Genomic DNA, 23,958 nt, shown 5'->3' with positions numbered 1-23,958 from the left:
CATAATTATTGCACCCCCCAACTTAGCATCAATTTTCTGCGAAAAAAAGTACGAGCATTATGCGAGTAAATATGGTATATATTGGTTACTGAGTAAATTTTTAATAGTTCATTTACTTAGTGCAGTGGCGCATATCTTTATGGCACGATCCTGAGTGCAAAGTATAGACAAATATGATTAATGTCAGGCACAAAATTGAATTAATTTAACTCGGTGTTTCAAGCTCATGGTACATGCATTTAACGGCCTACAAGCGGTGCTTGCTAAGAGCAGCATCTCTAAATATTTTGTCCTTTTACCCAAGTGCATAATCTTAGCGAAGCAAAGGTTGTAAGCTCTTGCTTTGTCGCGTTTCACGCATTTCCGACTGTATACGCTAAAAACGTATCATTGCCTTGATTGAATCCATCGTTATGGCTAAGCCCATTTACCCATTTTATTTGTCCTCTCGAACAGGTAAAAAAAAAAAAAAAAAGGAGGAGAGGGAGCCCTCCTCCAATGGAGCCCGTAACCGCAAAATCTTTACCGGCCTTGAAGCCAATAAAAAATAAATAAACGGGAAACGTTTAATAAAAAAAACTTTTTTTTAAAACAGTGAAATAAGAACACAGCCGAACCTTAATATAACAAATCTCAATGTAACGAAATTCGTGATGTAACACATTTTTTTTTATTTCTCAATATCTGCCCTATTGAAAACCATGTATTTTTTTTTGTGATTTAACAAAGTAATTTTATGCTGCACTTTCTATTTAATAACAAAGACCTCGCGCATCGCATGCATGCATCACCAGCCCCTTCACAATGGGATAAGAATAACAACTTTAGCTGGGACACATCGCATTTTGCATTTGCCTGACTTCGAGGGGAGGGTTCAATACGAGGAAAAAGTTTTTTTTGTTTACTGCAATCGTCCACCCATCAGTCGAAAGGGAAAGCATAGGGTCAGCCATGATCATTAGCATTGTTCGCTTCAAAAGGTTCCAATGATTGTTGTGGCAACGCCCACCCGGATAAAGGGAAGGCACTGAGCAACCGGACCAACCGAGGAAGGAAGCCGGCACTCCTGTCAAAGCTGCTGGCACTCTTTCAACCCAAAACTGGAGCTAACGCTCTCCGTGAAGTTCTCGCTGTACGGAACCTTAGCGCCCTGCTGGACGGTCCGCAGCGCAGTTAACGGAGGGACGCGACTAGCTTTCTTTCTTTAAAGGCCCACTGTCCACCCTCCGGTCGGAAATATTTTCTTCCCCGGTGACTGTGAGACTTCGCCCCTGGAACGCAAGGCCGCAAAATGTTTTTGAAAAGAGTAACTAATAACGCAGTTACAGCCACTGCAATCACCCGATTCTATCCTGCCTCTCTTCTTCCGTTCCCTCGCAAAGGTTTTTCACTCTCCTGCCCGAGGTCGTCTAGCCTCCGCAATACAAATTCCCCTTCCTCCTCCGCGTTTGGCGCGAGGTGGGGCGTGGCTCTCCGCGAGTGCGAAAAAAAAAAAAAAAAAAAACGGTCGAGGGAGCGCGCGCCGCTGGATTCAGTCTGGCCGTGGCGAGGGAAAAGCGCGCTGCGAGCGGTAGACACCCATCCTTCTCCCGTCAGTCAGCGAGACGGACCAATGGACGTCGTTCCTGGTACGTACGTCATTATCGGGGCCCGTCGGGCCAGCGCAGGAAGCGGTGAAGCTGGCTTCTCAAAGGAGAGCATGAGGGAGCTTTGAATTGTATTTTCGATGCTTTGCGGCGCGCGTGTCGCTGAAGAATTTTGCACAGACTATCTCCGGTACCTGATCGAAACACTGGGCTCCTTTTCTGAAAAGGGCCTTCCCTGGACAGTGGCCCTTTAAGTTGTTGGGGGCAAAAATAGGAGATGCGCGTGTAAATATGGTACGCATGCGTGGGGCTGCTGTGCAAAGGTAGCTGGGCCGGCGTGGGTGATGCTCTGCTCACATGAAGAAAAATGATGCGCGTCCATTTGCTTTCAGCCATTATCGTCCTGATATACAGAACAACATCCGGTGTCCTTGTTATCGCTGTCATTGCTACAATTCCTTGCTTATTTTCTGAATTCGTAATTTACTGCTTCCCATCTAGCAGTGTTTTTATTTGGGCAGCTAGAACATGGAAAGCTCGACGTAATGAAATTCATAATTTAACAAAATTTTCAGCTGCAAGTAGGACTTCATTATATGGAGGTTTGGCTGTCATAATAAAATAAAAAGGGAACGAGGTCGGAGTTGCAGGATGGTCTACACTGGCCTAGAAAAGAAAAACCCCAATTCTTTTCATAAAATTATGCGTGGTTCCCATGCGGACCTGGCTCCCATGAGGGATGCTTTAAACATGGGGGCGCTTATTTAATCATTGCCTATCAGTCAAAACATGATTGCATTGTCGGAGCCCTTTTGCATCGCAAATTCATTAAGTCTACCTTTATTTAGCTTGAACCAGTGAGCCTTCGCGATCTATGAACATGTCTGTCTCCAGGGTGTCTACCGACCGGGAAAACCGGGAAAACCGGGAATTGTCAGGGAATTTTAACATGCCGGGAAAAGTCAGGGAATTGTCGGGGATATTTCTAAAAAGATTGCAGAGTCAGGGAAATTTCCCAATGCCCGCTCGCCCGGACGTACCAGTAGCCGCAGGTGCGGCCAGGCGTAGCCATGAGACACCACGAGCGCAATGAAGTTAACGCTTTAAAAGCGAAGTGCGGCTGTGATGGCGTGGCGGCGTGTTCGCACTGGCCTCCGAGATTCCCGTCGCGTCGGTGCGTGACACTATACTAGATGGCGCGCGCCACCACTCAAAGTATCATCATCATCACCTAATCATTGTTTTTCATCTCTCCTCTCAGAGGCGCTTGCATAGCACTCCATTCGTTCGTAGTAGTTGCCGCTCTTGCGTTTCCCGACCAAGCACACTTGGCTCTGCGTGCACGCTATGATCTTTCCTACCACGTGCGTTTCGACCTTCAGTTTGAAAGTTCGTGTTGTGCTCCTGAAGTGAACGTAGGTGTGGAAGTGACGATGTCACTGTCAAAGAAATGCTGCTTCAACCCCGACTGGACAAACCCGGAAATCTCTGCATATGCAAATTGGATTAGGTCTGTGCCAAATCACCCAAATAGTGCTCGCTGCACAATGTGCTGCAAGAAGTTCTCCTTGAGCAACATGGGAAAAACGGCAATCACTAGCCATGCTGAGAGTAAGAAACATCAAGCTGCTATGAAATCTCAGCAAAGCGCTTCCCAGACTCGGGTCGTCTCATTTTTCGAGACTGACAAATAGCGGCTCGCCTTCCGCAGCGCCGAGTGCTTCGTTCGGAGGTAGCGTTAGTGCTTGTAGCGCTCCGGAGCTGCGTCCAGCCACCACCACGGAAGCAAAAAAAATAGAGAACTTGGAAGCTATGTTTGAGGCCAGGATGAGTGAACTAGTTAATCAACTGGTTGCAAAGGTAACTATCAAGCTTCAGGAATCTGGAGTTGACATGAGTGGATTGAATAAGGAAGTTTCTGACATGGATTCTAGCCTCACGCTCTTGAATGATATGGTGGAAAAAGTTCAGGACACTCAAGCTGAACTTTGGACTGCTAACAAAGCTCTCAAACTCGAAAATGAAATGCTTAAAAATCGCATCGCTAATCAAGATCAGTACTCCAGAATCAATAACATAGAAATCAAAGGTGTCCCGTGCACACAGGGCGAAGACTGCGCTGCAATTGTGGCGTCAATTGGAGAGATAATTAGCTGCCCTGTTGACACTTCTGACTTGGATATCGTTCACCGGGTCCCTGCACAGTCAGGGCAGAACATTATTGCTAGATTCATTTCCCGCTCCAAAAGAAATGACTTCTTAAAAAGGGCTCGCAAGGCACGGCTTGACACTGGTAGCATTGGTTTCTCAGGGGAAGTAAAGGATCCAATATACGTAAATGACCACCTGACCATGGAAAACAAAAAACTTCTCACTAGGGCACGCGCACTCAAGAAAGAAAAGGGATGGCTGTATCTCTGGACGAAAAACTGTCAAATTTTGGCACGTAAGTCAGAGAATAGCCATGTCTTCCGTATCAAATCCGAGTCCGATCTGTCGATCTTCACCTAAGATTGTGTACTTTTTTTCTGCCCATCTCGTTCATTAGGATGGCCTCGTACTTCACGCCTTCAAACCTAAAATCTTATCTTTCCCCTTCTTGTAGATCTTTAATTCATTTTAATGCACGAAGTCTAAGAAAACATTCGGACGACATTGCTAACTTATTATCAGCTACTCAACACCAGTTCTCCGTCATCTGCGTCAGCGAGACTTGGCTGTCCGAAACAGATAAAGAACTATACTCTTTACCTTCTTACAGCGTAGAATACTGGCATCGTAACAATAGCGCTCATGGTGGCACAGCAATCTTTATTTCCTCTAGCTATCATTATCGTCGCCGACTTGATCTAGCTCTTGCAGTGATAAACTGTGAATCTGTATGGATTGAACCGGATGAATCTTTCTTTTCACAAGATAAAAAAAATTTAATCATTGGTTGCGTATACCGATCACCCTCGTCTCCTGTCAAAGATTTCTGTTCAGCTTTACACTCAGTCTTAAGCGCGTTATCTATGGAACGCAGAAATGTAATTATAATGGGTGACATCAACATTAACGCATTAGACCCCAAGTGCCCTTCACATAAAGATTACTTGGATGTTTTAAACATTCATTGTTTTGAAAATTTTATTACCATTCCGACACGCGTTTCAGCGAGTGGTTCAAGCTCACTTATAGGTCATGCCTTATCCAACCTAATAACCGCCCCTGACGCAGGTGTCATAGAGGCTGATTTAACTGATCATCATCATCATCATCATCATCAGCCTGATTATACCCACTGCAGGGCGAAGGCCTCTCCCATATCTCTCCACTTAACCCGGTTCTGTGCTAGCTGCATCCACTTGACCCCTGCGAACTTCTTAATCTCATCCGCCCACCTAACTTTCTGCCGCCCCCTGCTACGCTTTCCTTCCCTTGGAATCCAGTTTGTTACCCTCAGCGACCATCGGTTATCCTCTCTTCGCACTACATGTCCTGCCCATGTCCATTTCTTCTTCTTAATTTCCACTAGAATGTCGTTAACTTGAGTTATTTCTCTGACCCACTCTGCACGCTTTCTATCTCTTAATGTTACCCCTACCATTTTTCGTTCCATAGCCCTCTGGGTTGTCCTCAACTTAAGTAGAACTCTCTTGGTTAGCCTCCACGTTTCAGCCCCATAGGTGAGTACAGGCAAGATGCAACTGTTGTATACTTTCCTCTTGAGCGATACCGGTAAGCTGCTAGTCATAATCTGCGAGTGCTTGCCAAATGCGCTCCATCCCAATCTTATTCTTCTTGTTATTTCCTTTTCATGGTCCGGATCTGCGGTTACTACCTGTCCTAAGTAGATATATTCGCCTACTACTTCCAGTATTTCGCTACCTAATGTAAACTCCTGTTCCTTCCCGAGGCTGTTGAACATTACCTTAGTCTTCTGCATATTGATTTTCAAGCCTACCTTTCTACTTTTCCTGTCTAGGTCATCAATCATTATTTGCAGTTCATCTCCCGAGTTGCTTAGCAAGGCGATGTCATCAGCAAATCGCAGATTACTGAGGTATTCTCCATCTAGCCTTATCCCTAACTGCTCCCATTCCAAGTCTCTGAATACTTCCTCTAAACAAGCTGTGAATAGTACTGGGGAGATTGTGTCTCCTTGCCTAACACCTCTCTTTATGGGAATTTTGTTACTTTCTTTATGCAGAACTATGGTTGCTGTGCAGCCACTATATATATCTTCCAGCACTTTCACGTACGGCTCGTCTACCCCCTGATTTCGCAATGCCTGCATCACCGCCGAGGTTTCAACTGAGTCAAATGCTTTTTCGTAATCAATGAATGCTATGTATAAGGGCTGGTTATATTCCGCACATTTTTCTATCACCTGATTGATGGTATGGATATGATCGATAGTAGAGTACCGTTTCCGAAACCCTGCTTGATCCTTTGCTTGATTGCAGTCTAAGGTTGTCCTGATTCTATTAGCGATTACCTTAGTAAATACCTTATACGTAACAGACAGTAAGCTGATTGGTCTGTAATTTTTAAGGTCCTTAGAGTCGCCTTTCTTGTGAATGAGGATAATGTTTGCATTCTTCCATGCTTCCGGTACCGTCGATGACACCAGGCACTGCGTATACAGGGTGGCCAGTTTTTCTAGCACGATATCCCCCCCGTCCTTCAGCAAATCTGTAGTTATCTGATCCTCTCCAGCTGATTTCCCCCTTTTCATAGTTTCTAGTGCTTTCTTGACCTCGTCCTTCGTCACTGGTGGAACGTCTGACTGTTTTTCCCTGACGCCAATCTCATTACGGTCCTGACTACTTTGGCTACTGTAGAGATCTGTATAGAACTCCTCGGCTACTTTGACTATCTTGTCCATATTAGTGATGACTTTGCCCGCCTTGTCCCTTATCGCATACATCTGGTTTTTGCCTATGCCCAATTTAACTGATCACTGCCCTATTTTTATTCAGCTGGATAACTGTCTTAACCAGGCTAGGCATACACTCGGCATTAAAAAAACACTGAGTGCTGCATTATTCCTTGAACGGATTGCTAGTGTTGACTGGTCAGTAATCAAGGCCATTGAAGACGCTGATAATGCATTTAACCAGTTCTTTCTTATTATCTCTAATGCTGTTAATCAATGCTCCACTGTATCTACACGCAATAAAAAATATTCAGCTCTGATTAATCCCTGGATGTCTTCCAGCCTATTAAACAGTTTAAGGAAAAAAGATAACCTCTATAAAAAGAGCAAAAAACAACCATTCAACATGAGACTTCTAGCACGCTATAAGAATTATTCTAATGTATTAAGCATGCTCCTCACAACAGCTAAGAAAAAATACTATGAAAGAGAGTTAAATCTAGCCGGAAATGACGCTAACAAGAAGTGGAAAATTATTAAAGCATTCCTAAACAGAACCACCACAAACGTTTCCATATCTGCAATTTCTTCAGGCGAGAAAACATTTAGCAACCCAGTAGACATTGCTGAAGCGTTTAGTGACTCATTTGATTTACCATCAGATAATTCTAACATTGCTACAAGTAATACATTACAACGATCTCCCCATAGCATTTTCCTTTTTCCTGTGTCACCTGACGAGATCTGCAAAATAATACACAATCTGAAGGACACCAGTCCAGGTCTGGATAATATGCATCCTTCTCACATAAAGATGATTGCTCATCTCATTTGCGATGTCCTCGCTCACATTATTAACCTGGTGTTCAAATCCGGAATTTTTCCTACTGCGTTGAAAAAGACTAAGCTCATTCCTATCTTCAAAAAGGGAGATAAGCATAACATTTCCAATTACCGCCCTATAGCTATTCTGTCATTTTTTAGTAAAATAATCGAAAAAGCCATTGTTGTCCGACTAAATAGCTATTTATCTAAATTTGACATTCTCTCGCCTAACCAATTTGGTTTTAGATTAGGATTCTCTACTGAATTAGCTGTGATCGCTCTCACTGATCAAATTAAATCCGTCATTGATGCGGGTAACATCGCTGGTGCATTATTCATCGATCTCTCCAAAGCATTTGATTCCCTTAACCATACTATTCTATTCAATAAGCTTGACGCTATCGGAATAACTGGGCCTGCCCTTACTCTAATCAAAAGCTATTTATTCGAAAGAAAACAAGCGGTATTCATATCAGAGACATACTCAAAATACAAGACTGCAAATATTGGAGTTCCTCAAGGTTCACTTCTTGGTCCTCTCTTATTTTTATTGTACATTAACGACCTCCCTGTGCACCTTAATAATTCTAACTGTTTTCTTTATGCAGATGACACCACCATCTTAACCTCGGGTTCACACATAAACATGGTGGTTGAAAAACTGAATGCTGATGCAGACAATGTATTAAGCTGGTGCCGGGATAATATGCTGTCCATTAATGCATCCAAATCTAGTTTTATAGTTTTCAGCTCATCTCATAAAATTATCTGCGAAACCCCGTCTGTTAAGATCGGCTCTAACTCTATCTTTGCTTCTGATCATGTGTCATTTTTAGGTGTGGAACTTGATAAACATCTAAAATTTCCGACTCACATCACATCTATTTCTCGTAAAATGGCTTATGGCATTAGAGTGCTAATTAAAGTTCGGCCGTATTTTGATATTCCCACGCTCATTTCTCTATATTACTCGTTCATCCACACTCACATTCAGTACATCTTGGGGAACCCTTGGCACTTATCTCCCTGCAAATTATCCAAAATCAAGCTATACGCATTATTACTTGCAGTCACCGCTCAGAAAATGCCCTTCGTTTGCTCCAATCACACAATATTCTTTCTGTGAAGAAAATAATCGACTACAGTTTATGTATCCTAATGTACAAATCAGAGAACTACTTCCATTCTCACTAACCACCAATGATCAAATTCCGCGTCGTACGGACACACGTTTCGCCATCAACAACAACTTCTTGCTGCCTAAACCAAACACTAATTATGGGAAACAATCAGTCCGATTCTCTGCTACCACTCTTTGGAATTCATTGCCTTCAACTATCAAACAATCATTAACTATTTTTGCCTTTAAATCCGCTCTTCGTCAGTTTTTGTTATCACACTTATCATAATTTTCAAGGTAATCTGTTCCAGTGTTATCCTTTATATCTTTTTATGAATTGTTTCCTATGTTTTCTTTAAGTGATTAGGTGTTTATTTTTTGTTATTACATCAATAGTGCCTGTACTAATTCATGTTTCATTCGCCCCAACCCACTGATGCGAAATATTGTATAATTTCTGCAACTGCTCAATATGTATTTCTTTTCAATAATCATTATAAGAGGTCCCGTTCCGCAGTCCTTGACTTTGGGACCTCCTTCTGTATTCATGTTTTGTTAACCTTTGAAATACAATAAACTTCAAACTTCAAACTTCAAACTTATCCCCTCTGTGAAGACATCAGTGAGTAGCTTTCTATTGAAGAATGAAGTTACTAAGGCCGAGATCATGTGGTGCTTGAACACTGTAATGACCCATGGATCTTTTCGATCAGCGGCAGCCTCTGCCTCACTGTTTCCGTTTATGTTCCCTACATGTGAGGTCGCCACTAAAATGCAGCTTGGAAAGGACAAAGTCGGATACACAATTTGTCATGGTATTGGTCTATACTTTCAAGAGAAGTTGCTGACAAACCTTTCTAGCCTTCCTTATTTAGTGGTTGCGTTTGATGAGTCGCTCAACAAAGTGACTCAAAAAGAACAGATGGATGTACTGATCAGGTACTGGGACCAAACTGATGCCACTGTGAAAACATGCTACCTAACTTCGTGTTTCTTGGGGCACACCACCGCAGAAGATTTGGCTGTTGCTTTTAGGAAAGCCACAGAAGGTATTAATCAAACGAAGATACTACAAGTGTCAATGGACGGGCCAAATGTGAACTTGAAGTTTCTGAGGTCCCTCAAACAAGAACTTGGAGAATCCGACTCAACCCACCAACTTCTTGACAGTGGAAGCTGTGGACTCCATGTTGTCAATGGTGCATTTAAAACAGGCCACTCTGCGATGCACTGGGATCTGGTAGCGTTTCTTGTGGGAGCTATGATCTATTCAAGTATGTGCCAGCACGTCGTGCAGACTATATCCACTTCACCGGAAGTGCCCTGTTTCCATTGAAGTTCTGCCCGGTAAGGTGGCTTGAGAATAGCAAGGTAATTTCAAGAGCGCTTGCTATTATTCCGAATTTGGTGAAATTCGTGGAATGCTCTAAGCAAGCGAAAAAGGCGCCAGCATGTGCTAGCTACAGCATTGTTGAAAATGCAGTAGGGGACAAGATGCTGCCTGTTAAATTAGTTTTTATGCTATTAATTGCTGAAGACCTGGAACCATTTTTGGCTGAATTTCAGACAGACAAGCCTATGATGCCCTTTCTAGCCCCTACACTGGATCGCCTGTTGCGATCATTGCTCGCTAGAATCGTCCGGAAGGAAGTCCTGCAAGCTGCCAACACGTCCATCAAGCTACTTAGGATTGACTTGGAGTAACTTGATAACATGATTGCTTCTACTACATTCAACATTGGGTTTGCTGCAAAAAATGAGCTTCGCAAGATCCCCACATCATCGCAGCTGGCTGTGCTCAGCTTCAAAAAAGACTGTATTGCATTCGTAAAGAAGTGTTCACAAAAAGTGATGGAAAGGTCACCTTTACAATACAAGTTGACCAGAGGAGCGAGCTGCTTGGATCCAGCTATCGCATTGTCTCCAGAGGTTGGCGCAAAGCAACTGTGCATTGCCCTGGAGGTGCTAACAGAGCACCAGTGACTGACTGGTTTGGAAGCTGAGCGTACCCACCGTTCCTATATTGAGGTATGCTCATTGAGCTCTGCACAGGTGGCATTGACCAGCTTTGACAGAAATGAGCAGGGGCTGGACACGCTCTGGTTTGAATTGTGTTCACGCAACTATAAGGAGCTATTTTCCTTCATCAAGATCATTCTTAGCTTGTTCCATTTAAATGCAGCTGTGGAACGAGGATTCTCAGTCAACAAAGAGTGCCTTGTTGAAAACCTGAAAGAGGAGTCGCTAATTGCGCAAAGAGTAGTGTATGACACAGTCTCGGCTATTGGAGGTGTGGCCAAAGTTGACGTCACAAACACAATGATGCAAATGGTTCGCAGTGCCCGATGGAAGGAAGACCTGCAAAGAAAGAAGCAAGAGAGGTTGGACACATCGGATGCCGAAAGGAAGAAGAAGAGAGTGGCTGCTCTTGTAAAAGAGCTTAAACAAAAGAGGCAAAAGGTCATCGACGATGCACAGTTGCAGGCTGCTTGTCTTGAGGAAGAAATTAATTCTCTAAAACAAGGTCCCTAAAATAGCTGACCAATGTTTTTTTCTGTCTTTGACAGCAGATCAGTTGTTTTGTACACCTGAATAAAATATTTTGCATTGTGCATAATGTCTATCTATGCAATATATTTGTTTTAATGGCATTAGTTGAAACTATTTTTCAGGACTTCGGTCAGGGAATTTAATGGAAATAGTCAGGGAATTTAAAAAAAACACTTTGGTAGGCACCATGGTCTCGCAACATGAAAAGTCCTGGGTTCCACTTCCACCAGCACTCAAAGTTGGCTTCGTTTTCATTGCCGCTCAATTACAGTCACCGACCATTTTTCGGACTTGGCGGAATCCGGGAAATCGTCAAAATAGAACATTCTGAATAATCCGCAAACTTGAAAAAAAAAATCACTTTTCTGCGCAAAATCAGCTTAAAAAATCTCAAACATTGCTGCTCCCCATGTTTCGTTTATATGCTGATCTGCTACGGTGATCGGCTTCTGCATGCCGCTCATGTGCACGTACTGGCGTGATTCGATGTGGCGAGGCTGGTGCAGACGCGGCAGGTGTACGTGCCACCGGGAAGCATGCAACTCGCTCAAGGCGGTCACCGTGGTGCCCCATGGAAGCTAATCATGCCAAGCTGTAACCACTATAACCCTCCAGAGTCATATGTTTTCGTCATGTCCATGTCACTTCACATGTACTGTGACGCAGCTCGTGCCACAATTGAATGCACACGCCGTTCAAAGCAACAACATTCAGTTTCCATGGTTAGAGAGAATAGCCAACAAGACCGCAAGATGGAACTCGTGGGAAAAAGCAAACGGATTGAGAAGCCACGAATGCATTGGACCGCCCCACTCCCCGCCTTTTCCCACTGGTGGCGGCAGCGGCGGGCGGTGTTGGAGCGAGCTGCGGCGGACAGTGCTCACATTTCATTTTCAGTCCGATTGCGCGCTCTTTGTAGGCTGACGCAATGAAAAGGTCGAGCATTCGCTTCTTGCTACTGACTCAAATGGCAACGATGAACAAAGAGCCAAGCTAGTCCATCCGAATGACTGCTTCACCTAGCCTTCATAACCGTGAAAAACTGGTTGCTTGCGAAAAAGACGCCCGCTTGCGTCTAAGTGACGCCGAAAATACGAGCCTTTGGCGAAAAAACAATCTCCACAGTATTGCTCGCGCCAGATTTGGTACGAAATATTGAACTTTTGGACACTATAGAGTCCGAAATATCGGTCGTGAAAATATGCACGCTCTTATAGACAAGCGTCATGTTTGTAAACAAAGGTGGCGCTGCGATCGGCAGCAACATGCGGTGTAGGCAAAACGCAGCGTGCCTATACTGTGCCAAGCGACGCTGCCTTCGAAACCAGGTCGTGCGTGCGAATATTCTGAAGCGTAAGCTTCGCTTCTGCGTAGAAATAGTTTGGTTTATGCCTTGAGAGTAGTTCAGATCGTTATCAGCCGATTACTGCTGCAATTACCCGGCAAAGAGCGCTGCATTGGCTTCTTTCTCCGTGGCCTCAAAAGCACGCGGCTACGGTGCGTAGGCGACTGCAGTGAGTGATTAAGTTAAATAAAAACGAGAAAGCTCAATGCATAAGAAAGACTAATAGTCAACACTGTTCAACTCCTGAGCCTATTCCTAGTGCATGCAAGGAGGATGACGATATGAATGACTAGAAGTGTGTTTTTCATATGACGACTCTTTTGACTGCCTTTCTACTGCTTCAAGCACTTTCACTCTAAAGAACAATATCATCAGCAACTATAGTGAACTAGAAATCACATTTCTAGCTCACTGTACCGGCAGCTTAAGTCATATAATTGCATATTTAATAAAAAGTCAATCTTTTAGTTCTTTGTAACATATCGCCTAGTGCGCTATGTGGGGATATGAGGGGGACGGTCTTCCGCCCCGCTCCTACTCCGCAGGTGCAACGTCCTCGCTGGCGACCCGCGGAGGGAACAAAGGGGACAAAGGACGGGGACGAAACATAGTTAATACTCGAATGGTATTTATTGCACTTGCAAATAATACAGAGCATGCCGGCTAGCTATACATCAACAAGGTTTTCCTTGGAAGGGCAAGGCTACATAAGAAGGACTTTTGACTCACCGGCTGGGAAATGGGGGTGCGATTTCGGCGGCGGACATTTGAACGCGCCGTGAATATGGCGGCCGGGATCTCCCGTGCGCGCCGCATTCTTCGGACGAAGCCATACCACGGCGTTTGCCGCGGGAGGCGGCGAGAGCGTGCGGTATTTACCGGTCGCTTCGCCATTGGGAACCGGAAGATGGGCGGTCGTGCACGACGGGTCCTCCCGTGTGCGCAGCGTACTGCGTGCCCGCTATCCCCCGGCATTTGCCGGGAGAGGCGGCGGGAGACGACCACCCTCGTTGCCGGCTGGATCCAGAAGCTTCCTCTCGTTTTCTCGCAGGAACCCGCGTAGACGTCTTGGTGGCGCACCCATCGCTGGTCTCCTTCCCCCAAGGGGAGGTATTTACCTCCTCTCCCCGCCGGCGCTGCCATGAAGCTCGTTGGGATGGTGGTGGTCGGTCGTGGCAAAGGGGGAGGAAACTGTAAAGGGGGAGGAAACTGGTTTTCCACATCCCTCCCTCCTTAAATGTTCACCTATGGTTGTCGAGAGCTGCTCCTTGGACGCCATCCGCGAGGTAAACACCAGGCTTAGCAGGGCGATACAAACATTGGTGTCATTCGACGAGCAGCAAGGTGAAGGGGCCCCCGCTGTCCATCGGCAGGTCCCAGAAGCCAGCGTGACGGGAGGGTGTTGTTCCCGCTGGCGCGCCTTTGTTGCCAGGTAGGGGTTGGCCTCCTCTCCCGTCAAGCCGGACTGGTTCCGTGAAACTCTGAGCTTCGGTGATTCACGGCCGCAGGGCAGCAGGCAGGAACGTAAACAATGGCAGCAGGTCCAGGCGGCTTCACTTGATATCTGCACAACCCTCCGGATCTCCAAAAAGGTTGAATAAATTGAGCAAAATGACCATTTGGTAAAATGCGGGCCAATGCGATTGCCAAACAATTTTATCCGGCACCGCACTGCGTTCCGTTAATCCGAACGAAGCACGGGCATCCGTGGTTCGTTTGCCGGCATAATATTCTGGTTCCACGAAATTTCCGATTCGCCTTCTCAGCTCAAAAATACCAAGTTCATTTGAACGAAGTTAGCTTTCTCTAATTCAGCGAGAAGTTCGGCTACAGCGAGGTCAATATAAAACAAGCAAAACGCATTTGCGCATGCTGTATGCCACGGTTAGACTGTCCTCCGACGTGCGACAGGCAGCTCTCAAAAAGAGCCTTAAGCCTATTCGCTCTAACGCTAAGGACAGTAGCTAGAACACCACGCCGCGAGGATGTGCATCTCCGCCAAGGAACCCAGGGTGACCCTACTCGCTCGCTGCCATCCAAAGGCAACTTCTGAGCGAACGGCGCCCACCGCGTCCAGCGGTGTCGGAGCGCCCCGGTGCTTTCCGGCAATCACGGCTGCAATACCAGTCAGCCGATTGCGGCACCTGGCTCCCAGAGCCAAAGAGACAGAAGAGGAAATATTTACAACTATATACAAGAAAAGTAGGGCCACCGTCCCGCCGTGCTGTTCACCGTGGGCGGCTCGGTCTCGAGCTCCATGTACGGACCTCGTAGCTGTACCTCTCAAAGGTCTCGGGAGTCAGCACGCACGCACGCACGCACGCACGCGCGCGCGCGCACACACACACACACACACACACACACACACACACACACACACACACACACACACACACACACACACACACACACACACACACACACACACACACACACACACACACAAATAAAATGCTCCACACACACACACATACACACATGCACGACCATTTGTTCTCGCTGTAACTACTCTCACCTCGCCGTCAAGAAAGCATATTAGCCTTGCTATAGCATAGCGATGTCGGGTCAGGCCTAATGTTAAAAGTCCGGGCAGGCACTCCACGCCGCGAACTGACTATCGTCCTTAGTCCCTAGGGAGGGGTAAGTAGCTCAAGTGCTCCTGCACGAGAGAACCACGTTGAGGCGCCAATGTGGGGATATGAGGGGGACGATCTTCCGCCCGCTCCTACTCCGCAGGTGCAACGTCCTCGCTAGGACGGGGACGACACATAGTTAATACTCGAATGCTATTTATTGCACTTGCAAATAATACAGAGCATGCCGGCTAGCTATACATCAACAAGGTTTTCCTTGGAAGGGCAAGGCTACGTAAGAAGGACTTTTGACTCACTGGCTGGGGAATGGGGGGTGCGATTTTGGTGGCGGACATTTGAACGCGCCGTGAATATGGCGGCCGGGATCTCCCGTGCGCGCCGCATTCTTCGGACGAAGCCATACCACGGCATTTGCCGCGGGAGGCGGCGAGAGCGTGCGGTATTTACCGGTCGCTTCGCTGTTGGGAACCAGAAGATGGGCGGTCGTACTCCGTGCCCGCTATCCCCCGGCATTTGCCGGGAGAGGCGGCGGGAGACGACCACCCTCGTTGCCGGCTGGATCCAGAAGCTTCCTCTCATCTTCTCGCGGGAACCCGCGTAGACGTCCTGGTGGCACACCCATCGCTGGTCTCCTTCCCCCAAGGGGAGGTATTTACCTCCTCTCCCTGCCGGCGCTGCCATGAAGCTCGTTGGGGTGGTGGTGGTCGGTCGCGGCGAAGGGGGAGGAAACTGGTTTTCCACAGCTACGAACTTGTTTTAGCCTGCTGGATAAAAGAGATGTTTGACGTCTGTGTCATCTTACAGACGTAGCCAAGAAGGAAAGAAGCCAACAGTCGGCGAGGCCAAGGAAAGCGTTGGGGATGGTACTTTGTCTTTTTTTGTGAATGTTTTACTTGGATAATCACAGAAATGAGTAATGTAATCTGTTAGGGGAAAGATAGTTAAACACAAAGTAGAAGAAAAAACAACGTGCCGATGGTGGGATCCGAACCCACGAACTCACAGACGTAGCCAAGGTCATTTACAGGTTAATATTGTGAAAGAAGGCCAGGTCCAGACGGCAAGGTCGTGAAGGCAAGGCAAGGTATGCCGTGTCAGCGTTTAATCTGATGGAGAAAACCCAAGCGCTCGCCGGAGTCGGCGCAGCGGGACGATGATGATGGTATGTACAAGAGGAAGAAGATCGTGGTATGTACAAATGAAAGAAGATCCGTGGAGGGCTCACACAATCTGCCCGGGGGGTCGGAAGCGGCCAGCCTGGCTGCTCCTAACCGACCGATGTCTGCGGCGCACAAACGGCTTCAAGCGAGATCATCATCATCAGCCTGACTATACCCACTGCAGGGCGAAGGCCTCTCTCATATTTCTCCACTTAACCCGGTTCTGTGCTAGTTGCATCCACTTGACCACTGCGAACTTCTTAATCTCATCCACCCACCTAACTTTCTGCCGCCCCCTGCTACGCTTTCCTTCCCTTGGAATCCAGTTTGTTAGCCTCAGCGACCATCGGTTATCCTTTCTTCGCACTACATGTCCTGCCCATGTCCATTTCTTCTTAATTTCCAGTAGAATGTCAGTAACTTGAGTTATTTCTCTGACCCACTGTGCACGCTTCCCATCTCTTAATGTTACCCCTACCATTTTTCGTTCCATAGCCCTCTGGGTTGTCCTCGACTTAAGTAGAACTCTCTTGGTTAGCCTCCACGTTTCAGCCCCATAGGTGAGTACAGGCAAGATGGAACTGTTGTATACTTTCCTCTTGAGCGATACCAGTAAGCTGCTAGTCATAATCTGCGAGTGCTTGCCAAATGCGCTCCATCCCAATCTTATTCTTCTTGTTATTTCCCTTTCATGGTCCGGATCTGTGGTTACTACCTGTCCTAAGTAGACATATTCGCCTGCTACTTTCAGTACTTCGCTGCTTAACTTAAACTGCTGTCCCTTCCCGAGGCTTTTGAACATTACCTTAGTCTTCTGCATATTGATTTTCAAGCCTACCTTTCTACTTTTCCTGTCTAGGTCATCAATCATTATTCGCAGTTCATCCCCCGAGTTACTTAGCAAGGCAATGTCATCAGCAAATCGCAGATTACTGAGGTATTCTCCACCTACCCTTATCCCTAACTGCTCCCATTCCAAGTCTCTGAATACTTCCTCTAAGCAAGCTGTGAATAGTACTGGGGAGATTGTGTCTCCTTGCCTAACACCTTTCTTTATGGGAATTTTGTTACTTTCTTTATGCAGAACTATGGTTGCTGTGCAGCCACTATATATATCTTCCAGCACTTTCACGTACGGCTCGTCTACCCCCTGATTTCGCAATTCCTGCATCACCGCCGAGGTTTCAACTGAGTCAAATGCTTTTTCGTAATCAATGAATGCTATGTATAAGGGCTGCTTGTATTCCGAGCATTTTTCTATCACCTGGTTGATGGTATGGATATGATCGATAGTAGAGTACCGTTTCCGAAACCCTGCTTGATCCTTTGCTTGATTGCAGTCTAAGGTTGTCCTGCTTCTATTAGCGATTACCTTAGTAAATACCTTATACGTAACAGACAGTAAGCTGATTGGTCTGTAATTTTTAAGGTCCTTAGCGTCCCCTTTGTTATGATTGAGGATAATATTTGCATTCTTCCATGGTTCCGGTACCGTCAATGACACCAGGCACTGCATATAGAGGGTGTCCAGTTTTTCTAGCATATCCCCCCCGTCCTTCAACAAATCTGTAGTTATCTGATCCTCTCCAGCTGCTTTCCCCCTTTTCATAGTTTCTATTGCTTTGTTGACCTTGTCCTTTGTCACTGGTGGAATGTCTTACTGTTTGTCCCTACCGCCAGTCTCATTACGGTCCTGACTACTTTGGCTACTGTAGAGATCAGTATAAAACAAATCAGGTACTACACGGATAATGACAACGTTCTACCAGGAGAGGTCCTCTCAGTTTGTTATACAGTCGAACCTGGATAATTAAAATTTTGGTTATATCGAACTCGCAGAATATCCCCTTAAAAATCCGATGTAAAAGTATAGGAGAGCTGCATTGTATATCGAACTTCAATTTCACCTGTTGTTCGATATGCACTGGAAGGTATGCCTTCCCCAAAGACGATCACATCATCCTCGGCCGTTTGTCGCGTGACATTTTCAAGTCACACGCGAAAGGAATGAGAGAGTACAGTTCGGCGATGGCTGGTCTAGAGCAGCGCCAGGCCCGTTCCTCAAAGGAGCGTGCATCTGTGGTGATCATTTGACAACGCGTGCCAGCAAGTTTTGGAAGCCATGTGCGTGAAGGAATGAGAGGGAACCGGTTCGGCAATGGCTGGTGCGGAGCAGAATGCAGGCGTGGTGTTCGGGAGAGGGGGAAAAACACGATAAAGTGAAGCGCAAGGGTGTGCCCATTCTTCTGCCCTTCCTCTCTCCCGGTTTTCATTCGCAGCAGCGCGCACTACGCATGCGCCGACAAGCCAGCTCATTGGCTCGGCCCATGGCAGACAGAATGTTGGACCCTTTCTCCAGTGTGTGTTGCGAATCCTCTGTGCGCGGCGGGTGACATGCGATGCATGTCTTGTGTCGTGCTGAATTTGCGGTCTAGCATAAGCTCTGGCGGCTGTGGACGTTAAGAAGCGGCAGATTTTTTAAAAATTTCTTTTTTGCGGGAGTCAACCATCCTTGTCGTGCTGAACGTGTGGCTAGCATAACCTATGGTGGATGCAGACTTTAAGAGGCGGCAGACTTTTTTTTTTGCGGGAGTTGACCATCCTTGTCGTCGTGCTGAATTTGCGGTGTAGCATCAGCTATGGCAGCTGCGGACGTTAAGAAGCGGCAGATTTGTTTTATTGCAAAAGCAATACTATTCTAGGTTTCGAGCCTTCAGCGTAGTGCGGCCGGTAGCCACATCTTACCCACGTGACGCGGTGACATCACACCCCACGTTACACTAGTGTGAAAGCTGGGCTACCAACTTAAGCGGTCGGCAGGAGCTGCCAACTTGGGTCTCTCGTTTCACATGGGAGGGTTATGTCAGAATCAGCCTGCTAGTACCCTGGCATTCACGTTACCCCTATAGGCCACTAAAGCATGTTTATACGGCTTGGTTTAAGCGGGGCTTTATATGTGGGCTGAGGAAGAAGAAAAAGAGAAGCACGCTCAGTCACCTGCAGCTAATGCTTTCGCTCAATATTTGGTTCAGCAGCGCTGTACCCTTGTATTTCTCTTTTTGTTTTTGCGGGAGTCGTCCATCCTTGTTGTCGTGCTGAACGTGTGGCGTAGCGTAAGCTATGGCGGCTGCGGATTTAAGAAGCGGTAGATTTTTTAATTATTGCATCTATGAATCGGTGAAAGCACATGGTTAGCTGTGATCATGACACTGGCTTTTAGCGTTGTTCACTTCAAATGGCATTTGTAGCTATCACGCTTTCCAATGATTTTGTGGCAGTGGACTCGAGCGCGGTGTGATGAATCGAAACAGGCTTGTGCAATCAAGCTATCACGAGCACTTTGCCAAGTTCGCTCCCCGCCACAGCAGGAGCTAACATAAAAAGTGTAGTTCACACCGTGACGTTCTTGCTGCGCAGCATCTTGGCGCACTGCGAATAAATAAGCTGTAGGTGCAACGGCTGAAACGGAGCGTGCCACCTACTAAAGCTTTTTTTTTTCAAATTCTCGGCAGCAAAAGTGGAGGGTGGGTGTATTATGCCAGTGGGTTGATTATGCGATAAATACTGTATTATTTTTCATGATCGCAAGCGGCATCTCAAGCCGATTTTTGTATATTGAGTTATTGATATATTGAACTATTTTGCGATTCCCTTCGAGTTCAATATATCCAGGTTTGACTGTATGTGATTTTGAGTGCCAAGATAAAGTTATAGTTTCTTGGATGCTGTAGGGGGAAGTGGTGGCATCTGTAGGGCTAGGAAGAGTGTTTAGGACACCCTGAATTCTGCACACCATGGTTAGAGAATTTCACAAGTTCATATCAACCATATCGTCAAGATTCTGCTTTTTTGGACAATGTTGCAGCAACTATGGAGCAAAAGGGGCTGCTTTGCTGACCCTCCTCCTGAGCATCTCCAAGTGTTTTGTGGCAGGACGTGTGGCCATTTAAGGGAGGGAAACCTTTATTCTCCTCTGTGGACAACACAGCTGGAGTCATGTTTTGGAACTTGGGTCATCAGGAGCATGCAGTGGAATAAGAGCAGCAGTACAGTGTGCCCAGTGCCATGTTGTCAGAGCACTGTAATTTTTTTTTCTCCTGACAGGAGCAGAGGATGACAAGCAGGGATATTGACCGAGGCTTCTTCCAGAAGGTGGGTTCTCCCCTTCTCCATGCCTGGCTTTAAAGTTAGCTGTCATGGCAGGTGACGCCTGTTGCCATGATGTACCATGTTTACTCGCATAATGCTCGCAATTTCTTTCGCGGAAAATTGATGCTAAGTTGGGGGGTGCGATAATTATGCGGGGAAAATTTTAAGCAAATGTTTCGGAGCGCTAAAAGCAAATTTAAATAGGTGTGAATTGGAATTCTTAGGTCAGCTAATGTAAATATAACCGTAACATTACTTTCCAGTAGAATTTACCCTTGTTATGAAAGTACAGGGTTGCCAAAAGCACAAATTGCTAAAGCACTTTGTTTACCGCACGCAGCCTCATCATCACTCCCCGCGTTCTGTGGTAGAATGCTCACAGCAGACCATACAGTTCTACTCTCGATCAGACTTGATCAGAGTCCGTATCGACATTGCAGTTGCTGTCTCCAGTAGCGCACTACGCAGAACTCGACACCGAAGTGCCTGCTGGCAGCGCGATTGCTAGGCTGTAGCGCATACTCAAAAGCTTTCAGCTTAAAAGCAGCTGTATAACTTGCGTATCGCCCCACCGCGATGCGGCACCAAGAGCACGGTAGACGGTGGAACAAAGCAAGTAACACGGACGGAACGAAGGAACGATGACAACGATATGCGGAGACACCTTGCAGAATGGCGACTATGAGCATCATGGAGGTAAAAAAAAAAAAAAAAGACGAGCATAACCGATGATGATGATATACCCGAGCACGCTATCGCCGCCTGGTAGCGTGTGCACACGAAGCCAGCTAGGTTCAGTAGCGCTCCAAAGATGGCGCTTGTTACTACTAGCAGATGACTCTCGCGGTGGTAATATTGGTGGTGTGATGATTATGCGAGGGAAAAAAAATTCCGATTTTTGACGCCAATGTTGAGGGTGCGAGCATTATGTGAGTAAATACAATATTTTTCTTTTAAGTGCATGGAAAAGTGAGTGTGACGGCATCCACAGGGTTATTGTTACTAGGCTGAAAGACAGCCTGGCCACTTAGTTTCTGTCTGTGAGCTTTGGCACCAGCAGCGGGCCTCCTATATTCTCTGTGCCTGCTCTGTTCAAGATCGCCATCTAAAAGCACGGGTTTTTGGCGGCGCTTCGCGTGACGCACCAAAAGCAAGAGGTTCATTGTCATGTTGCACATTTCCCCAGTGAGGCACTCACACTGCTTAATGGCGATCCCAGCTGCCCAGCGTTTGCACCCCTTAATGGGGTGGAATATTGCTTCACGAGCTAATGCATGCAGAAAATTTAGATGCAGTCGAACCCGGATATATCAAATTTTGGTTATATCGAACTCACGGAATGTCCCCTTGAAAATTCCATTTAAAAGTATAGGAAAGCCAAGTCATATATCGGGAATTCAATTTCACCGGTCTTTCGATATATCGAACTCCGCACAAAGCACTGGAAAGTGTGCCTTCCCCAAAGACGATCGCATCACCCTCGGCCATTTGCCGCGTGACGTTTTCAAGCCACGCGCAGAAAGAATGAGAGGGGACAGTTCGGCGACGGCTGGTCTAGGGCAACGCCGCGCCCATTCCCCAAAGGCGCTCGCATCTGCGGTTATCGTTTCCCGTGTGCCAGCACGTGACCTATGCAAGCCATGTGCGTGAATGAATTAAAGAGAACCGGTGGGAACGAGAGAGAAAGAACGCGATAGAGCGAAGTGCTAGCTTGGTGTGCCCATTCTTTTGCGGAGCTATCTCTCTCCTTCCTCTCTCTCGGCCTTCGTTCGCAGTAGCACATGCTACACATGCGCCAAGCCAGCTCAGCCTGTTTTCAGACAGAACGTTTCTCCAGCGTGTGTTGCAAACCCTTTGCGCGCAGTGGCTGATGTGGCATTGCGCCTGCGGACGTTAAGAAGCGACAGATCTTCCTCTCTCTCTCTTTTTTTTTTTGCCAGAGTTGTTTTTCTTATCGTTGTGCTGTACGCGCGGCGTAGCGCAAGGTATGGCGGCTGCCAACGTTAAGAAGCGGCTTCTTTTTTTTTTTTTTCTTTTTTTTTTTGGGAGTCATTTATTCTTGCATGTATGAATCAGCGAAAGCACACGGTCAGCTGCGATCATGACACTGGCTGTTAGCATTTTTCATTTCAAACAGCATTTAGCTATCATGCTTTCCAATGATTTTGTGGCAGTAGACTACTCCCCCCTAAGCGCGGCATGATAAATTGAACCAGGCTTGTGCAATCGAGCCATTACGGGCACTCTGCCAAGTTCACTCCCCGCCAACGCAGGAGCTATCAAAAGATAAACACGCCGTGATGTTATCGCTGCGCAGCATCTTGGCACGCGGCCAAGAAATGAGCTGTGGATGAGACGACCGAAACGGAGTGGTGCGCGCCATCAACATGCAAGCGAAAACGCTCGCGATTTCTGCCGCGGTGACACAGAAACCTTGTTTTGAGCTGCCGCGGTAGCTCGAGCGGCGAGAGAGACGCAGTTCCAACAAGTTGGAAATCTGCCGCTCGTCGCTGAGATCACTCAATCGCTTGCATGTGAGCGAGCTGGCCTGAACTCTATTTATTTTTTAAAATTCTTGGGTGCAAAAGTGGAGGGGTGGGTTCATTATGGGAGTGGGTTGATTACGCGACAAATACAGTATCGTTTTTTCGCATCATAAGTGTCACGACAAGCCGATTTCTGTATATCGAATTATCGATATATCGAACTATTTCGCGATCCCCTTCGAGTTCGATATATCCAGGTTCGACTGTACATGTAAAAGAATGAGGTCTGACCATGGCTACGTGCAAAATTAGGTAAAATAGTGGAAACAGGGAGCGAAAATGCTCTTGGTAAATATGCTAAAGTTTCCGCGTGGTTTGAATGCTTCTGCGGCACTACACACACGTTACTTAGTAGCTGTACAAGTATACCACGAAGCCAAAAACTGTAGAAGGCTGCCTGATTTCAGTTGGCATTGATTGTTGCGCATTGTTCACACTCTGAAGATTCTACTCCCTGGCAATGGTTCTGATGTGTGGTATTCATTAAGGAGCTCTTGCTGTTTCATATATCGTTCCGGATTGCCATGGTGAAAAATGCATTGCTCTATTGCTTTACACTTATTCAGATTGTTTTCATTTATTTCTGCACGCATGTGCCAAAAGGTATTAGTATTAGGGTCGCTGAAAAAGCATGGACACTGGCGCGCAGGAGGATCGCTACACAGATGCGTGGCTGGTCGTGCCGAGAGCACGCTCTTCTGCTCCCCTCCAGCGATTGTAGATGAGTCCATTAGAGGAGGACTTCCGGCTGCCCATGCACAAGAGCAAGCGTGGCAATGCCAGCGCCCTGTTTCGGGAAATCTGATTCCTACTTTTGACGCTCTTGGTGGTTGGCGCTGCCAACATGACCCTCCCACCCACAACCACTGGCTAAGGCATGGTGAAGACGACGATCCGACAGAGCCATGAGGCGCAGTCAGTTGGCGTAATATTTACCAACTGCGACCGCCAGAAGCAGCTTCATTACTACGGGACTTTTTTTTGTCGCTTTCTTTGCAGGGATTTCTATGGCGCGCCTTGGACGTGTGCTTTATTTCTATGCATACATGATGTTTGCGTCCTTGAAATGATACTTTTTGGTTCGAGCAGTGTTCCTTTATAGACCTGCGCTTCAGGAGCACTTATCCATGACTGCAGCAACGTAGAAAGCATTTCTTTACCATGAGCACAGAATTATGCAGTTCTTGCCAAATGCACAAAATATTCAACACAGCTTGAGTTG

At 46.5% G+C, this 23,958-nt stretch overlaps 1 protein-coding gene and 2 pseudogenes across 2 annotated transcripts in view; all 3 read left to right on the top strand.

Moving 5' to 3' along the window:
- Nucleotides 1-23,958, top strand: part of Ns3 (nucleostemin 3) — a 127,084-nt gene that overhangs the window by 91,929 nt on the left and 11,197 nt on the right. The window contains exon 14 of one of the 2 annotated variants that reach the window (XM_084597262.1): nt 20,146-20,193. The exons of the other annotated variant lie outside the window; for it this stretch is intronic. Within the exon in view, the coding sequence (XP_084453388.1) occupies nt 20,146-20,193 (48 nt within the window). The remainder of the gene's footprint in view (nt 1-20,145; nt 20,194-23,958) is intronic. 2 annotated transcript variants of the gene reach the window in all.
- LOC146194151 (uncharacterized) lies at nt 1,079-4,777 on the top strand (annotated as a pseudogene).
- On the top strand, nt 8,964-9,753 carry LOC146194150 (uncharacterized; annotated as a pseudogene).

Source organism: Amblyomma maculatum, chromosome 3 (genome assembly GCF_055883805.1).
Source record: "Amblyomma maculatum isolate TAMU_Amacu chromosome 3, ASM5588380v1, whole genome shotgun sequence".
NCBI lineage: Eukaryota > Metazoa > Arthropoda > Arachnida > Ixodida > Ixodidae > Amblyomma > Amblyomma maculatum.
This window is presented reverse-complemented; position numbering and strand designations above follow the sequence as displayed.